The sequence below is a fragment of the Ochotona princeps genome, chromosome 29 (genome assembly GCF_030435755.1).
Source record: "Ochotona princeps isolate mOchPri1 chromosome 29, mOchPri1.hap1, whole genome shotgun sequence".
Classification (NCBI taxonomy): domain Eukaryota; kingdom Metazoa; phylum Chordata; class Mammalia; order Lagomorpha; family Ochotonidae; genus Ochotona; species Ochotona princeps.
Window position 1 is genome coordinate 4,493,316 of NC_080860.1, and position 14,957 is coordinate 4,508,272.

Here is a 14,957-nt window from a genome sequence, read left to right on the forward strand (position 1 = left end):
AGGCGGCAGCTTTACCCACTTTGGGACAACGTCATCGCCTGCATTTGTTTTTTTTCTACACCAAAGGCCTCTCCACTTTCTTAACTCTCTTTAGTTTTTCCCTTCTTTCTTCTCGCATTTTTTTACATTCCTCTAAACTCTCTGTTGTCTTACATCTAACCCTAGTTTTGTTTTTGTTTTTGTTTTTGTTTTAAGGCAGCAGGATCAGGTCACTTTTATTAGGGACGCTCCTGTGGGTGCTCTAAATAACCTAGATGGAGTCAATGTCAGAGTGGCCTGAAGCTTGGGATACTGAATGTAACACAACTGCACTCTTCTCCCAGTTCCCCAGTCTTCCTATACCCCTCAATGGGTAACACTGTGGAAGCTGGGGCGATGACTCCCAGAGTGAGCTCCCTGAGGAGGGTGGGGTAGGACCAGCCTAGAGCCCTAATAGCTGTCGGGACCTAACCCTAGTTTTGAGGAAATATCAGAGAAACTGGTTTAAGCTGTTGTTTACCAAATGTATGAAACCTACCGTATTTTACTGGCTGTAGCACTGGAAGTAAGTCTCTGTGATTCCTGTTCAATATCCTTGGTTTCTTTATGCTAGAAACTCCGAGAAAAACAAAAAGCCGTACGAGAAAGTCATGGTCCAAATCTGAAGCAAGCCAAAATGTGGCGTGACTTTGAATTGCTGATGGAATGCAAGCTGCAGTGCTTTCTGAAGCAGCAGAGCCAGAGCGCCATCGGCCAGGTAATCCAGGAGGGCGGAGAGGACCGGCTGGTCCTGTGAGCGGTTCTCCGAGCCGGGGCCTCGCCGGGCCACCGACGCTGCTAGCCCAGTCCCACAGTCGGTTTTCTTAAAAGTGACTTGTGCAACATTTTGCTTTCAGATTAGCCATTTATTAAGTTTCCTGGAAGATAAGGTAGACTTTAGTTTCAAGATTTTTTTTAATATGAAATAAAGGCTTTTATTATTTTACTTAGTTTAGAAACCAGTGGTGTCTTCTGAGTTTTACGAGACAAGAAACTAAGTTTGCTATCTGTAACCGTAAACATATGTCCATTAAGAAACGTGCAGTTTTTAAAAATGTAGTAGCGCATTGCCTCAATGTTTTTCTTAATCTTTTTTTTAATTTAGAGGAATCTTTTAGAAACTAATACCTCTTGTTTTGAAGAAACATTTATCTGAAGTTCAGCATATCCTACAGTTCTACTTCAGTTCCTTTTTCTTCTTTAAAATCCAAGAAACTTTAATATTTTGAATAACATTTGTTGTATTTGTTTAATTTAAAGGAAAATAAAATTTGGCACATGTATCATAGTATTTAAAAATTGTGTGGTTGTGTGAAAACTCATCCTTTTTAATTAAGTATTCACATTCTAATATTAAAGAATAATTATGGTTTTTTACTACAATGCTATGATATATTTAGTAAGAATAATTGATAGTTGGGGTGGTTTTTTTAAGCACAAAAAATTATCATAGAATGTAAATACATCTAAAATCAAAGAATTCCAAGTGGAATTCAGGAGTTTAATGTGCTTAATTTCTACAAGGTTGATGATTTCTCTGGTTTTCCTTAAAGAAAGATACAAAGATGTAAAGAAAGTTTATAATCTAAGTTTTACTACTTCATTTAATTTCAGTGTATTTTTCAAAATACTTTGCCTCTGTTTTGGAAACTCAAATCTCAAATATCCACTTAAGCTAGTTCTGTTTAGCTAACCCCAAAAAATGTAGTGAAGAAAATTGTTTCCGTCCTGTGCGAAACTTACAAACATGGATCACTTTCTTCCCAACTAGTCTCTTAAATGTTTGCTTGAAAGCTTCTCTATTGGCAATCGAAGGAACTTGCTAGTAAAAAAAGGTTATTGGGAGTTCTAAAAGCTAAAGCAAGAATGGGGTCCCTCAGACCACCAGAGAACCGGACTTGCCGAGAAAGGATGGAAAGTGACCTCTTTAACATTCAAGGAAGAAAAGCCACTTGGGTGTGAGTGGTTTGAATGTGCTCGTCCTCTCTTCTGGGCAAATCTGAACCAACAGCATCCTTGCTTGTGCCGTTAAGTCAACAAACGGATCAGCCCGATATGAAAAGAGGAAAGACTGTGTTTCAAAGCGTAGACACGGACCCTGCTAACCCAGTCGTAGTGCTTTGGACACGGAGGTAAATCTGTCTGCAGTATTTGTGGGCTTGTTCTCTTCCAACCTGTAGTGACTGATGCTCCTCTCACTGGAACAGAAATTTCTTCACAAATACGTGAAAATGCCTGGATTTTCCTCCATGGAAACCGCATTCTGTTCCCCCAAAGGAAAATTAACTCACAAGATCATTAAGCCTAGTAATTTTTTTAGCCCTCTATTATCTGATGATCTTGTTAATTAAAAAAAAATTGTTCATGATGTATACTTTAAGGAATGCCTATAATTCCACTGATGGGATTATTTCTTGGTGTTTTGATTCCACAAAGAAAGGATATGTGGATTAAACACCAGGCATCCAGAAAATTACTCATTAACTGAAGCAGAATATCATTATTACTTTAAAAAAAAAAACAAACAACAACAAATTGAAAAACCCCTCTGAAGTGCAGTTCTTTCTGGTTTTGTGTGACCTTGGGCCTGAGAGCTGCAGCTCAGTGGGCTTTGTGACCCGACTGGCACGTTAGGCAACGCTGACAGGCTCTGACAGCCCTTGGCACCTGGCACCGACGGGAGAACGGATTATTACATTTTTCCCTGAGGGTTGATGCGTTAAGTTGGGTAATTGATGAGAGGACTTAATCGTTTTGAAAAATAATTTGTCTTTCATGTGACCGCCCAAATATAGGAGAAGAATGCGGCCCGTGCAAGCTGTTTCTGTGGGCACTTGGTTTCTGTCGGTTGCCCAGGACGGGCTATACAGACCGTAAACTAGGAGAGACCACTGCTGACCTTGCCCTCGGTCTTGGTTCAGGAAAACAGCTGACTCTGAAGGCTGCCCTTTGGAAGACTCTTGGACTAGAAAAATGTCTTTTCTGTTAAAAAAACAAAAAAACCTGTTCCAAATTCCCAGTCTTGGGTTTACCAGGTCTGCGGAGTTCCAGAAGGGACTCAGAATAGAGTTTTACAACCATATGGGACTCAACCAGAAACTGCAGAATCCTAGCTTTTCTGTAGATTAATGCTTTCTAAAATTAGGTTCATTTTTTTTAACAAAATACTTTCAAAATTATTTTGTGATATTTTGACTTTTATTTTAACAGTCACCAGTGCTGAAAGAAGCCATTTCATTAACCTGTCAGATAAATGTAAAGGCATTATTCCACCTAATTATTAGGATATATAACGTTTGATACAAGTTTCGAAAAAATTTAAGGCCTATACATTTTCCAAATTTTTTTAAAGATATAAAGGACAATTATTGGTAAGTTGAGTATACTAAGAGGTTCACTATGTTACTGAAGCTAGAAATCTGCAGGTCTAGGGTTCTGTACTGATATGAAAGCATGCATAGAGTACCTTGCCCAAGCCATCTGCAGAAAGGCCAGAGTCCAAGCCTGCATGAACCATGGCTTTGTGTCGCCGTGACTGAGCGCGCACTGTAGGCCTCGCCCAAGGCTCGTGGCTCCTGAGCGCACAGGAGGCTTGTGCTGCCCAGGGTTCTGGCTGCGTGCTTCACTCCTCTTGCCGGGCACAAAGTAGTGCTTAGTCCCAGGGCGTGGGTAAGCCAGCATGGGACAGTTTTCCTTTCCTGTAGTTGTTGCGCACTCCACTGTTGAAGTGAGCGGAGGCCTGGATCATACACAGTTAGTTCTTTATGGTAGGAGAGAAATAAAGCTGGACCCTATTAAACATGCAATTATTTCTTCACTCCTCTTGGCGTAGCTCCTCCTCCCTTCCCTTTCAGTGTGAGAGCATTCTACCTAGAGCTGTGGCTATGTGGCAGCTAAACACAAGGTACGTGTTTTGTCTGGGGAGGATAGAAAGGGATCATTGAAAGTTTTTTGCTTAAGGCCCAGCATGATGGCTCAGTGGTTAAATCCTCACCTTGCGTACACCCATATCCCAATCAGTGCCAGTTCATGTCCCAGCTGCCCTATTTCCCATCCAGCTCCCTGCTTGTAGCCTGGGAAAACAGTAGAGGACCGTCCAAAGCCTTGGGACCCTGCACCTGCATGGTAAACCCAGAAGAAACTCCTGCCTTGAGATTAGCTTAGCTCCAACTGTTGCAGCCACCTGGGGAGTGAACCAGCAGATGGAAGATCTTGCTCTCTGTCTCTCCTTCTCTCTGAAATCTGATCTGCCTTTCCAATAAAAATAAATACAATCTTTAAAAAAAAATTATCTGTTTATTTTTTTATCTTTGACTATCTTAACTCAATCTTTAAAGATTTATTTTTGTTGTTGTTGTTGTTGGCAAGGCACATTTACAGAGAGGAGAGACATAGAGAAGGCGCCTCCATCTGCTGGTTCACTACCGAGATGGCCGCAGTGACTGAGCTGAGCCCATCTGAAGCCAGGGACCAGGAGCCTTCTTGTGGCCTCCTACTCAGGTACAGGGTCCCAAAGCTTTTGGCCATCCTCTACTGTCCTCCCAGGCCACAAACGGGGCTAGGTGGGAAACGGAGCAGCCAGGATACAAACCAGTGCCTATAATGGGATCCTGTGCTTACAAATAAATTAGTCAATTGAGCCATTGCACCAGGATCTTTACACAGTCTTTGAAAGAGACAGTTAAATATAATTGTGGGCTAACCCATCGTGTGTGTGTGTAAGGGAGAGAGGGAGGGAGTGTGTGCATGTGTGTGTGTGAAGCCAATTTAAGCATTTGTCTCTGGTTAAGACATCACATCAAATGTCCATGTCCCATTGAGAGTACCTGGGTTCAAGTGCTGCTTCCACTTGTAATTCTGGTTTCCTTCTAAGTGTGTCCCCGGGGAGGCAGTAAGTGATTCCTGAGTGTCCACATCCCTGTCAGTCACAGTGGGAACCAGAGGAAGCCCCAGGTCCCTGACCTCAGCCTGGCCCAGACCTGGTTAGACATGCATTTGTGAAATGAACCAGTGGGTGCAGGAGCCGTCTCTCTCTGTCTCTCTTCCTCTCCCTTAAATCTTTCTGTCTCTCCTCCTCATCTCTCTCTACTGCTGTCTTTCTGGTCTTCTGCCTCTCTCTCTGTCCCTCTCTCCTTTTCTCTCTTTCTATCTCTCTCTCTTTCTGCCTCCCTGCCTTTAAAATAAATAAATAAATCAGTACTTTGGTATAAAACATAAAATTCAAGTATTTTTTGCCGGACTAGTTTTCTGCTCCCAGGCTCCCCCTTTCGGCAGCTAAAAGTACTTTCTTGGCAAACAGATCATTTCACAATTTCTTTTCTAGAACTGCGGAGAGGCTTGACTCACCAAGCTTGGTTTACTGCTATGGAAATTCACTGTTCAAGGCCCAGGAAGAAATCAGAATTTTGTCTTGCTGAGAAAGTAGGAATTTGTGCTCGGTCAGAAGTGTGACTGCAGGACCCTGCCAGGCCACTTCACACCGCACGTGATAGCCTGGTCTCGAAGGAGCCTTTTCGAGGCTCTGCAGTTCAGGGAGAAGTTATGTAACACTTGTGGCAAATCACCTTCCAGCCCGAGCAGAGTAACCGCCAACACTTCTCACTCCTGACAAGGGAGCTTGTCCCATTGCTGGAGAAAACAACTCCCTTGGTTCTGAAAGCAAAGCAAACTCTTCAGAAAGAAAAAAAAAAGGTTACACAAAGCAAGATGTAACAGTCGTATTCCCTAGAGCTCTGTGATGAGGATCGAGCTGCTCTGTCGCTAGGCACTGTCCTAAGGGCTGTGTGTGAGCTAAGTGAACTTGCACAATCACCTGCATGAAGTAAGCGTTGTTCCTCTCGAGTGAAAGGTTGAGGAAGCTGAAGCACAGGGAGGTGACCGCACTGTGACACAGCAGCGCCAGGGCCAACACCTGTGCTTTTAAAGAGCCGCTGCGCCCTGCTGCCGTGGGCCCTGTGGGCGCTCTGGGCCCCCTGTGTGCCCGGGTACCTCTGCGTGCTGCTTGGTGCTCATTTATAAACCATGACGTGGTAGCAAGTCATTTGTAGTGTTTATTATAGAAAAAATGGTTTCTTACTGTGCTGAGAAGAAAGGAATTGTTTTTGAATTTTTTTTCAGATTTACTTTTTTTTCAGATTTATTTTTATTGGAAATGTAGATTTACAGAGAAGAGAAAGATATTCCGTCTGCTGATTCACTCCCCAAGTGGCCTCAATGGCCAGAGCTGAGCCGATCCGAAGCCAGGAGCTATGAACCTCTACCAGGTCTCCCACACAGATGCAGGGTCCCAAGGCTTTGGGCTGTCCTTCTCTGCCTTCCCAGGACACAGCAGGCAGCTGGATGGGAAGTGGAGCAGTTGGGTTACGAACCATCACCCATTTAGGATCCCGGTGCATTCAAGGTAAGGATTTAGCCACTGAGCCATTACACCTGAAGGAAGGAATTATTGAATACGAATGGCAAGTAAGTGAATGAAAGAAGGAACTAATTGCTTTTGAATCAGAGTAAGCTGCAGCTTTACAGGTTATACTCTAAATTTGTCTGTGAAACTTCCTTGGAAATTTTTTTTTAAAGATTTATTTATTTTTATTACAAAGTCGGATATACAGAGAGGAGGATTCACTCCCCAAGTGAGCCACAATGGCCAGTGCTGTGCCGATCCGAAGCCGGGAACCTGGAACCTCCTCTGGATCTCCCACGCAGGTGCAGGGTCCCAAAGCATTGGGCCGTCCTCGACTGCTTTCCCAGGCCACAAGCAGGGAGCTGGATGGGAAGTGGAGCTGCCGGGATTAGAACCGGAGCCCATATGGGATTTAGGTGCATTCAAGGTGAGGACTTTAGCCGCTAGGCCACGCCGCTGGGTCTGGAAATTTTTTATGTATGTATTTTGAAAGTTGGGAGAGAGAGAGATCAGAGCCCCAAAGTCACTCTGGTCTCACGTCAGTGATCCAGCAGCCAGGCCGAATGAGAAGCCGAGGAGCCAGGGCTGAATGCGGCCCTGCTCGTGGGTTGTGAGCATCTGAAGAAGGGTCTCTGGCACGCCCCCACCATGCTGCAGGTGGTGATTTCCTTTATTAGTTATGGCACAGAGAGGCTCTGTAGCCTTTCTGGGTACCAGAATCTCTAACATTTTAGTTCAGCTTTCTTTTAAAATACACATATTGGGCCCGGCACGATAGCATAGTGATTAAGGTCCTCGCCTTGCATGCGCTGGGATCCCGGCGGCCCTGCTTCCCATCCAGCTCCCTGCTTGTGGCCTGGGAAGGCAGTCAAAGATGGCCCAAAGCCTTGCGACCCTGCACCTGCGTGGGAGACCTGGATGAGCTCCTGACTCCTAGCTTCAGATCAGCGCAGCACTGACCATTGTGGTCACTTGGGGGTGAACCATCGGATGAAAGATCTTCCTCGGGCCTGGCGGCGTGGCCTAGCGGCTAAAGTCCTCGCCTTGAACGCCCCAGGGATCCCATATGGGTGCCGGTTCTAATCCCGGCAGCTCCACTTCCCATCCAGCTCCCTGCTTGTGGCCTGGGAAAGCAGTCAAGGATGGCCCAGTGCATTGGGACCCTGCACTCGTGTGGGAGACCCGGAAGAGGTTCCTGTTCCCAGCATCGGATCAGCGCGCACCGGCCATTGTGGCTCACTTGGGGAGTGAATCATTGGACGGAAGATCTTCCTCTCTGTCTCTCCTCCTCTCTGTATATCTGACTTTGTAATAAAATAAATAAATCTTTAAAAAAAAAAAAAAGAAAGATCTTCCTCTCTGTCTCTCCTCCTCTATATATTCGCCTTTCCAATAAAAATAAATCTTTAAAAAATAAAATACACATATTTATTTTATTTTTAAGGACAGTTACAGAGAAAAAGAGAGAGAAAAAGAGAATGATCTTTCATCCACTGGTTCACTCTCCAAATGGCCATAAGGGCTAGAGCTGGGCCAGGCCAAAGCCAAAAACCAGGAATTTCGTCTGGGTCTCTGATGTGGGTGCAGGGGTCCAAGTACTTGGGCCATCTTCCACTACTTTCCCAGGTGCGTTGACAGAGAGGTGGACTGAGAGTGGGGCAGCTGAGACTTGAACATGTGGGCTGCCAGGGCCGCAAGCAGTAGCTTCGCCCAGCATGCCACAGCAATGGCCCTTTCATTAAGCTTTCTACAATGGGATAAGGACCAATTTCATGGTAGAGTTAACAGTCCTTATTGGGACTCAAAGGGGGGAAAAGCATGTTAGGCTAAAGGAAGAGATGTTCACAACAAAATCTCTGGAACCCTGCATAGAATGTGACTCTGAGGGAACAAGATCTCCCCAGGGAAGAGGCCTGGAGAAGGGACTGCCCAGAGGTAGGAGCCCTGAGACTGCAGGGAAGCGGGAGGTGGAGCTGGGGAGGGAGTGGGAAACCAGATTGCTGGAGGGCTTGAGTCGGTAGGTTGTGGATCATTGGTCAAAGGTGCTCTAGTCAGAGCAGGTTTTAATCCCTGCCTCTTCTTGGACATTGGTGAAGTGAGAGATTCATCCAGGAATGGCAAGTGAGCGTTCCCAAAGCAGCACTGCTTTGGGGGACTGAGCTGGATGTGCTGTGTGGTGACAGGAGAGCGGTGAAAGCCGGAAGCCAGTTGTTGGAGGATCGTTTGTATCATTAATGCCGACATTCAGCATGTTTCTCTTCCGTTCAGTGTAGCACTAGCTTTCCTCTGCACCATCACTTTCGTATTACTAGTAACACTCTCACATTCATAAAATAGCTGCACAATTCCCAGAAACTTAGCTGGAAAAATCGAATATCTGAAAGTTGTATTTTTGCTTGAAGACATTTTTATAGGTGTGTATGATTTCCTTTATCTTAAAACAAGTGAGACAAAATTTGAAAGTGGCATTTGTTTCACAGCCTGGGAGCAGATGGGAGAGCTTTCAGCCGGGTGCCCCGGCCCGGGAGGAGACCCACTTGCTGGGGACGTGGCTGTGTCAAACAAATGTTCAGCTCTTACACTGACACTGCCTGAAGAATTTGATTGAAACTATATATGTCCAGATAACACTCAGCAAAGTGCCCTTCTTGCATTTGTTTCAAGATATATTTGGAAACAAGAGAGATGACCTTGGACTCAGCTGCTTTTCCAATTTAGGACTTCTCTCTCTGGGTCTACTGAATAATAATATTCCCCAACATTGAAACTTCAGTGACTGGGAAAATGTCTTCATTCCTGTGTGCCGTTGAGTCCTGGGATGGGGGACGTTTGCCCTCAGCAGTGTGTTCTGCCTCTAAAAGAAATGATATATTTAGCCCCAAACACTCTATTAACTCTCTAACCGTCTAGTTCAAAAAATACATTTAGGAACACATTTGTTTTTCATCAAGAGTGCCTTTTTTTCTAATCTAAATTGAGCTGTCTTTGCTTTTTAGAATATTTTAGCTTTTAAGAAAAAAAAAACTCAACCAGAAGTTAACCCTTTGTCTTTGCTTTCTGGCAATCAAAATATGATTTGAAGCCAGAGTTCATTGTCACTTGATGTAAGATCTAAAAGAAGACTCTGGAGGCCCTGCCACCCCCTTCTAAGGTTATTGCCACCTGTCCAGAGGACAATAGAAGTCCTGCTAGCCCGACCTCAAGCCTGCATTCCATGGGAGCTTCCAATTTTATCTCCATGGAGCCCATGGATATGGTTGGTTTTAGCTGTCATTAAAGTGACAGCCTTCCACTCACCATTTTACGTATTTGGGAGCTTTAAGGAGTTTCCATTTTAAATTTGTTGTCATGGTCACAGAACAAGATTTAGTAATCTTTTTGATAAGACAGTTTTACTTCTAAGGAAAGAAATATTGTATCTGCTTATTCCCCAACATAGTATGTGACCAGAGATGGTATTATCTTCTCCTTGCATGTCGTCTCTTAAGGTATTGTAGGCAATCACAGCTCTTGGGCAGAGATGACTGTGTTGTTAGCAACGGTCTCCAGCGTGCACAGTGAATATACGTCTGCTAAAATGTGGTGTTGCATGTGTGCACCTGCAGGTAGCTTGTCCTCGGGAATTCCCTGTTGCTGAATTCGGAATCAGTTACTTTGCCAGTGGTTAGCCACAGGTAAATGAGTTTGAGTAGAGAGCAAATAGATTTTAAAACTAGTACCACCTAAGATAGTTTTAAAAGATGACCTATCCTATCTGATGCTGGGCTGTTCTGTCTTTTATTCTTGTCGATTACTGTATTACTTTGCAATTTCCTCACTCAAAAACTGGTGACTTTTGTTTCCAAGACTCTGACATTTACTTCTTTGTAAAAACAGGTTTGACATGGGTGTGGCTGTCCTGTGTACATTTCCATTATTTTATTGATGTTGAACTAGAGCAATTGTTAAAGTCACCACAGTGGCCAAATGAAATAAGAGCTCGTAGTACCCATGCTAATTGATTTTACAGGATAGATAGTAAAGATAGGAGAAAGGAAAATAAGGGGATTTTCTAAAGACTGTTCCTTAAGTCTGCACTTAAGGAAAAATTTAATAAGGAAAAGTCTCAGAGAACTGGCAATTTATATATATATATAATATTTCTGAGGCCAGTGCTGTGGCATTAGGCTAAGCCTCCACCTGCAGTGCTGGCATCTCATCTGGATGCTACTTCCTGTCCTGGATTCTCCACTTCTGATCCAGCTTCCTGCTTATGACCTGAGGATATAGCAAACACTGGCCTGAGTGGGAGACCTGGTAGAAGCTCCTGGTCCTGACTTCAGATCAGCTCAGTTTCAGCCAGTACAACCCATCTGGGGAGAGAACCAGCAGATGGAAGATGTTTCGCTTACTGTCTCTCCTTCTCTAAATAACTCTGCCTTTCAAATGAAAATAAAAATAATTCTTTCCCCCCAAAAATGTAATTAATTTGGAAGGCAGAACGACAGAGATCATCCATCTGCTTCACTCCCTAAATGCCAGCATCAGTTTGAGTTGGTCAGGGCTGCATCCAAGAGCCAGGGACACAGGTACCGAGGCATCGGCTGGTGCCGCCCAGGAACGTGCCCAGGGAGCTGGATCAGAATCGGAGGCCAGTGAGGAGGACGTCTGGTACCAGGAAGGGCAGAACAAATTGGACAGTAAATAAATGTAGAATCTGGTTTGTACAACAATTTGGAACCCCATCACATCAGGAGTGCCTGTTTTCTCTCACCATGCCTAGATGCCTTTCCTTGATCTTTTGGTTAGCAGATCCAGATGATTCTATGTAACGGAGCCAGATCTAATATGTTCCTAGTTAAAACTCATGCTACAGTCTTTGTTGGGACAGCGAAGGTGCTGCCCCAGGTGTCCACGCACCATATCAGGTTGTGTGGGTTTGGAGTTCTGCCTCTGCTTCCAGTCACAGCTTCCTGCCGGGCAGCAGGTGGTGACTCGGACAGCTGGGCCATTGCTACCCCTTTAGGAGCCCTGGATTGATTTCCTGGTTCCTGGTTTTGGGTTGGCCCAGCCCTGAGCGAGGGCAGCATTTGGGGATCAAACCAGAAGATTGGAGTCTCTGTCATTCTCTGTTATTCTCTCTCCCTCTCCAAGAAGAGATTTTTCTCTTTTAACAAGGTTGATTTGTTTGTTTGAAAGGTAGAGTCACAGAGACAGATCTTCCATCCGCCGGTTTAGTTTATTCCACAAATAGCTGCAGAGACCAGGCCTGGGCCAGGCCAAAGCCAGAAGCCTGAACAACTCCATGTGGCTCTTCCATATGGATAAGAGGGTCCCAAGTACTTGGGCCATCTTCTGCTGCTTTCCCAGGCACACTAACAGGGACCTGGATGAGAAATGGAGCAGCCAGGGTTCCCATAAACGGATGCTGACCCTACAGCTATGATTTAACCCACTGTATCACAGCTCAAGCCCTCCCATTTTTCCTGTTTCATATCTCTGACTCATTTTTTTTCATAACCTGTGTTTTCTTTTCTCCCTGTTTTTGTTGTCATTCTCTTACTACTCAGTCTTCTAATCCTCTCTCAAATACACTAGTATGGTTTTTTGTTCTGGCAGTAGTTAGTTCACCTCTGTAATGATTTTATTTATGTATGCATGTAAGACAGATACACACACAGAGGGAAGACCTTACATCTGCTGATTTACTCCCTCTGTCATGTGAAGCCAGGGGCTAGGAGCTCCACCCAGGTCTCCGCCGTGATTGACAGGAGCTCTCAGACCATCTTCTGCTTCCTTCCCAGGCACCTTAGCAGGGCACTGGATCAGAGGGGGAGCAGGGCACTCTGTTATGAAACGCCTGCAACCCTAGTGCATGCCAGCCCTTAGAGCATCTTTCAAATGTGGTTTTCATTTTAAAAACACATGCTGTGGGGCCCAGCGGCGTGGCCTAGCGGCTAAAGTCCTCGCCTTGAAAGCCCCAGGATCCCATATGGGCACCGGTTCTAATCCCGGCAGCTCCACTTCCCATCCAGCTCCCTGCTTGTGGCCTGGGAAAGCAGTCGAGGACGGCCCAGTGCATTGGGACCCTGCACCCACGTGGGAGACCCGGAAGAGGTTCCTGGTTCCCGGCTTCGGATCGGCGCGCACCGGCCCGTTGCGGCTCACTTGGGGAGTGAATCTTCGGACGGAAGATCTTCCTCTCTGTCTCTCCTCCTCTGTGTATATCTGGCTGTAATTAAAATGAATAAATCTAAAAAAAAAAAAAAAAGCACATGCTGTGTTGATAATTAAACTGAATACGGAAAACACCATGCGAATACTCTGGAAACTGCTTTTAAATAGTTGAATTATATGGTATAGGAATTATGTTCCAAGAAAACTGAAAAATAGAAATATATGCTCAGTGTAATTCAAATTTGAGTAATATCAAAGAAAATTAGGTTAATATTCTACCGAACTTATAACTTCTGAGGTTAATACCACGGTTCAGATTTGGAATATTCTTCAAGAAGCTGTAATTACATACATATGCCTCTACATCTTATTGAATTTTTGAGTTAAACAGTAAGTTGCAGTTGCCTGCACATGTGGAGCTGTCTAAGTTGCAGAGTAAGCCACAGTGAGTGTAGTACAATTGGCTTAACCAAGTTCCTTACTCAATACTCCTTTGTGTTTATCTTAGCACTCTTCTACAAAGGTCATTATAAGGGACCAACATCCCATACGTACACCAATTTGAAACCAAGCTGCTCCACTTCCTTTCTAACTCCCTGCTGTGGCCTGGAAAAGTAGCAGAGGATAACCCACGTCCTTGGGACCCTGCACCCACATGGGAGACCCGAAAGAAATGCCTGGCTCCTGGCTTTGGGCCAGCCCAGCCCTGCTTATTGCAGTCATTTGGAGAGTGAACCAGCAAATGGAAGACCTCTCTTTCTCTTTCTCTGTCTCTTTTTCTCTTTCTCTTTCTCTTTCTCTGTAACTCTGCCTTACAAGCAAAAAAATATAACAACAACATTTTTTAAAAGATAGCTATAAGGAAAAAAACCTTAGAATTTTCAGGTCCAGAAGTATGTGCATGTAGGATTTTAATGACTCTTGCGAAATGGCCCTCCAGATAGCTGGTAGCAGTGTGTGTGTCCATCAGCTGGCTGTGGGAGTGTGTGACATGTTCCCCTCTATAACAGCCATGTCAGTGACATAGGTTTAAATCATTATTTTAACATTTTGTTGTTGTGGTAAGCAATGTGTTTTCATAGCTCATTTCTAATTTCTTAAGTAACATTTTCCTCTAAAAGTTTATAATGACTTATTGAATGATAGAGCAAATTAAGTCACCTGTAGTCTTACTAAGAGTTTAGTACTGTCTATACCTGCGCTTGCTTTTAGTGTTGTTTTTATGACACTTACCTTGTGATTGTTTTCAACCGATAATGAAGGTAAGTACATGAACTTTTTAAAATTATTATTTAAGATTCCTGGGGTTTTTTTTTAAAGATTTATTTATTTTTATTGCAAAGTCAGATATACAGAGAGGAAGTCAGATATACAGAGAGGAAGAGAGACAGGGAGGAAGATCTTCCATCCAATGATTCACTCCCCAAGTGACCTCAACGGCCAGTGCTGCACCGGTCTGAAGCCAGGAGCAAGGAACTTCCTCCAGGTCTCCCACATGGGTGCAGGGTCCAAAGGCTTTGGTCCTTGCTCAACTACTTTCCCAGGCCACAAACAGGGAGCTGGATAGGAAGTGGAGCTGCCAGGACACGAACCAGTGCCCATGTGGGATCCCAGTGTGTGCAAGGTGAGGACTTTAGCCACTAGGCCATCACGCCGGTCCCTAAGATTCCTGGTTTTTTAAAAAAAAGGTTTTAAAATTCAGCTACTTAGAATACTGTTTTGAGTTCTTTTACTCAAGTTGCTGTGTAAGTGTTCAGAGACCTGAGCTCTCTTCTGCCAAGCTTTTGGGATCAGCCAGTGGAAAAATCATTAACATTCTTCCCTTGACATTGTCTGTAACTACCAGGTCTCAAGCTCTAGGGGCCCATAGGTCTCTGTGTGGAGGGAAGGGAGCTCTGTGATGCCTCAGTGATGTGAAAGACAGAGCCTGAGCCTTAGAGAGGGAATGTGTGCATGTACTCACACATGTATCCCATGTATTCATGCTAAACATGTAGATAGTACATACACATTCAGAACAGGGCAGAGAGGTACAGAAGGTGTGGAATAATAAAATGGTTACACCAAGGGTCAGTCTTCCAAAGACACACAGTCCTGTATAGCTTCCCACATTTCCTTATCTGATTTCCCTTTGGAATAAAAGCAGGAGTCCAGGATTGTTTTCCCGTTCAAAGTCGTATTCTCTGTGCCTGCCTAGGTGAGAAGGTACCTTTTATCAGTAAATCCTAGTTACATGAAGAATGAATGAACGAAAGTGAAAGAACTGTCCTTGGGTAAATGCCTTAATTGCTTTGAAATGACAGCTTATTGAAAGGATCAAATCAGTTCGTCAAGGAATGTGCCAGGCAGGCCTGGCAGCCTCCCCAAGCTGCCTGGTTACAGA

At 44.4% G+C, this 14,957-nt stretch overlaps 1 protein-coding gene across 1 annotated transcript in view; it reads left to right on the forward strand.

Moving 5' to 3' along the window:
• IFT81 (intraflagellar transport 81) overlaps positions 1-775 on the forward strand; it is a 63,333-nt gene extending 62,558 nt beyond the window's left edge. Inside the window, exon 19 of the mRNA XM_058656461.1 lies at positions 593-775. Coding sequence (XP_058512444.1) covers positions 593-775 — 183 coding nt within the window. The remainder of the gene's footprint in view (positions 1-592) is intronic.
• Positions 776-14,957: the final 14,182 nt, after the last annotated feature.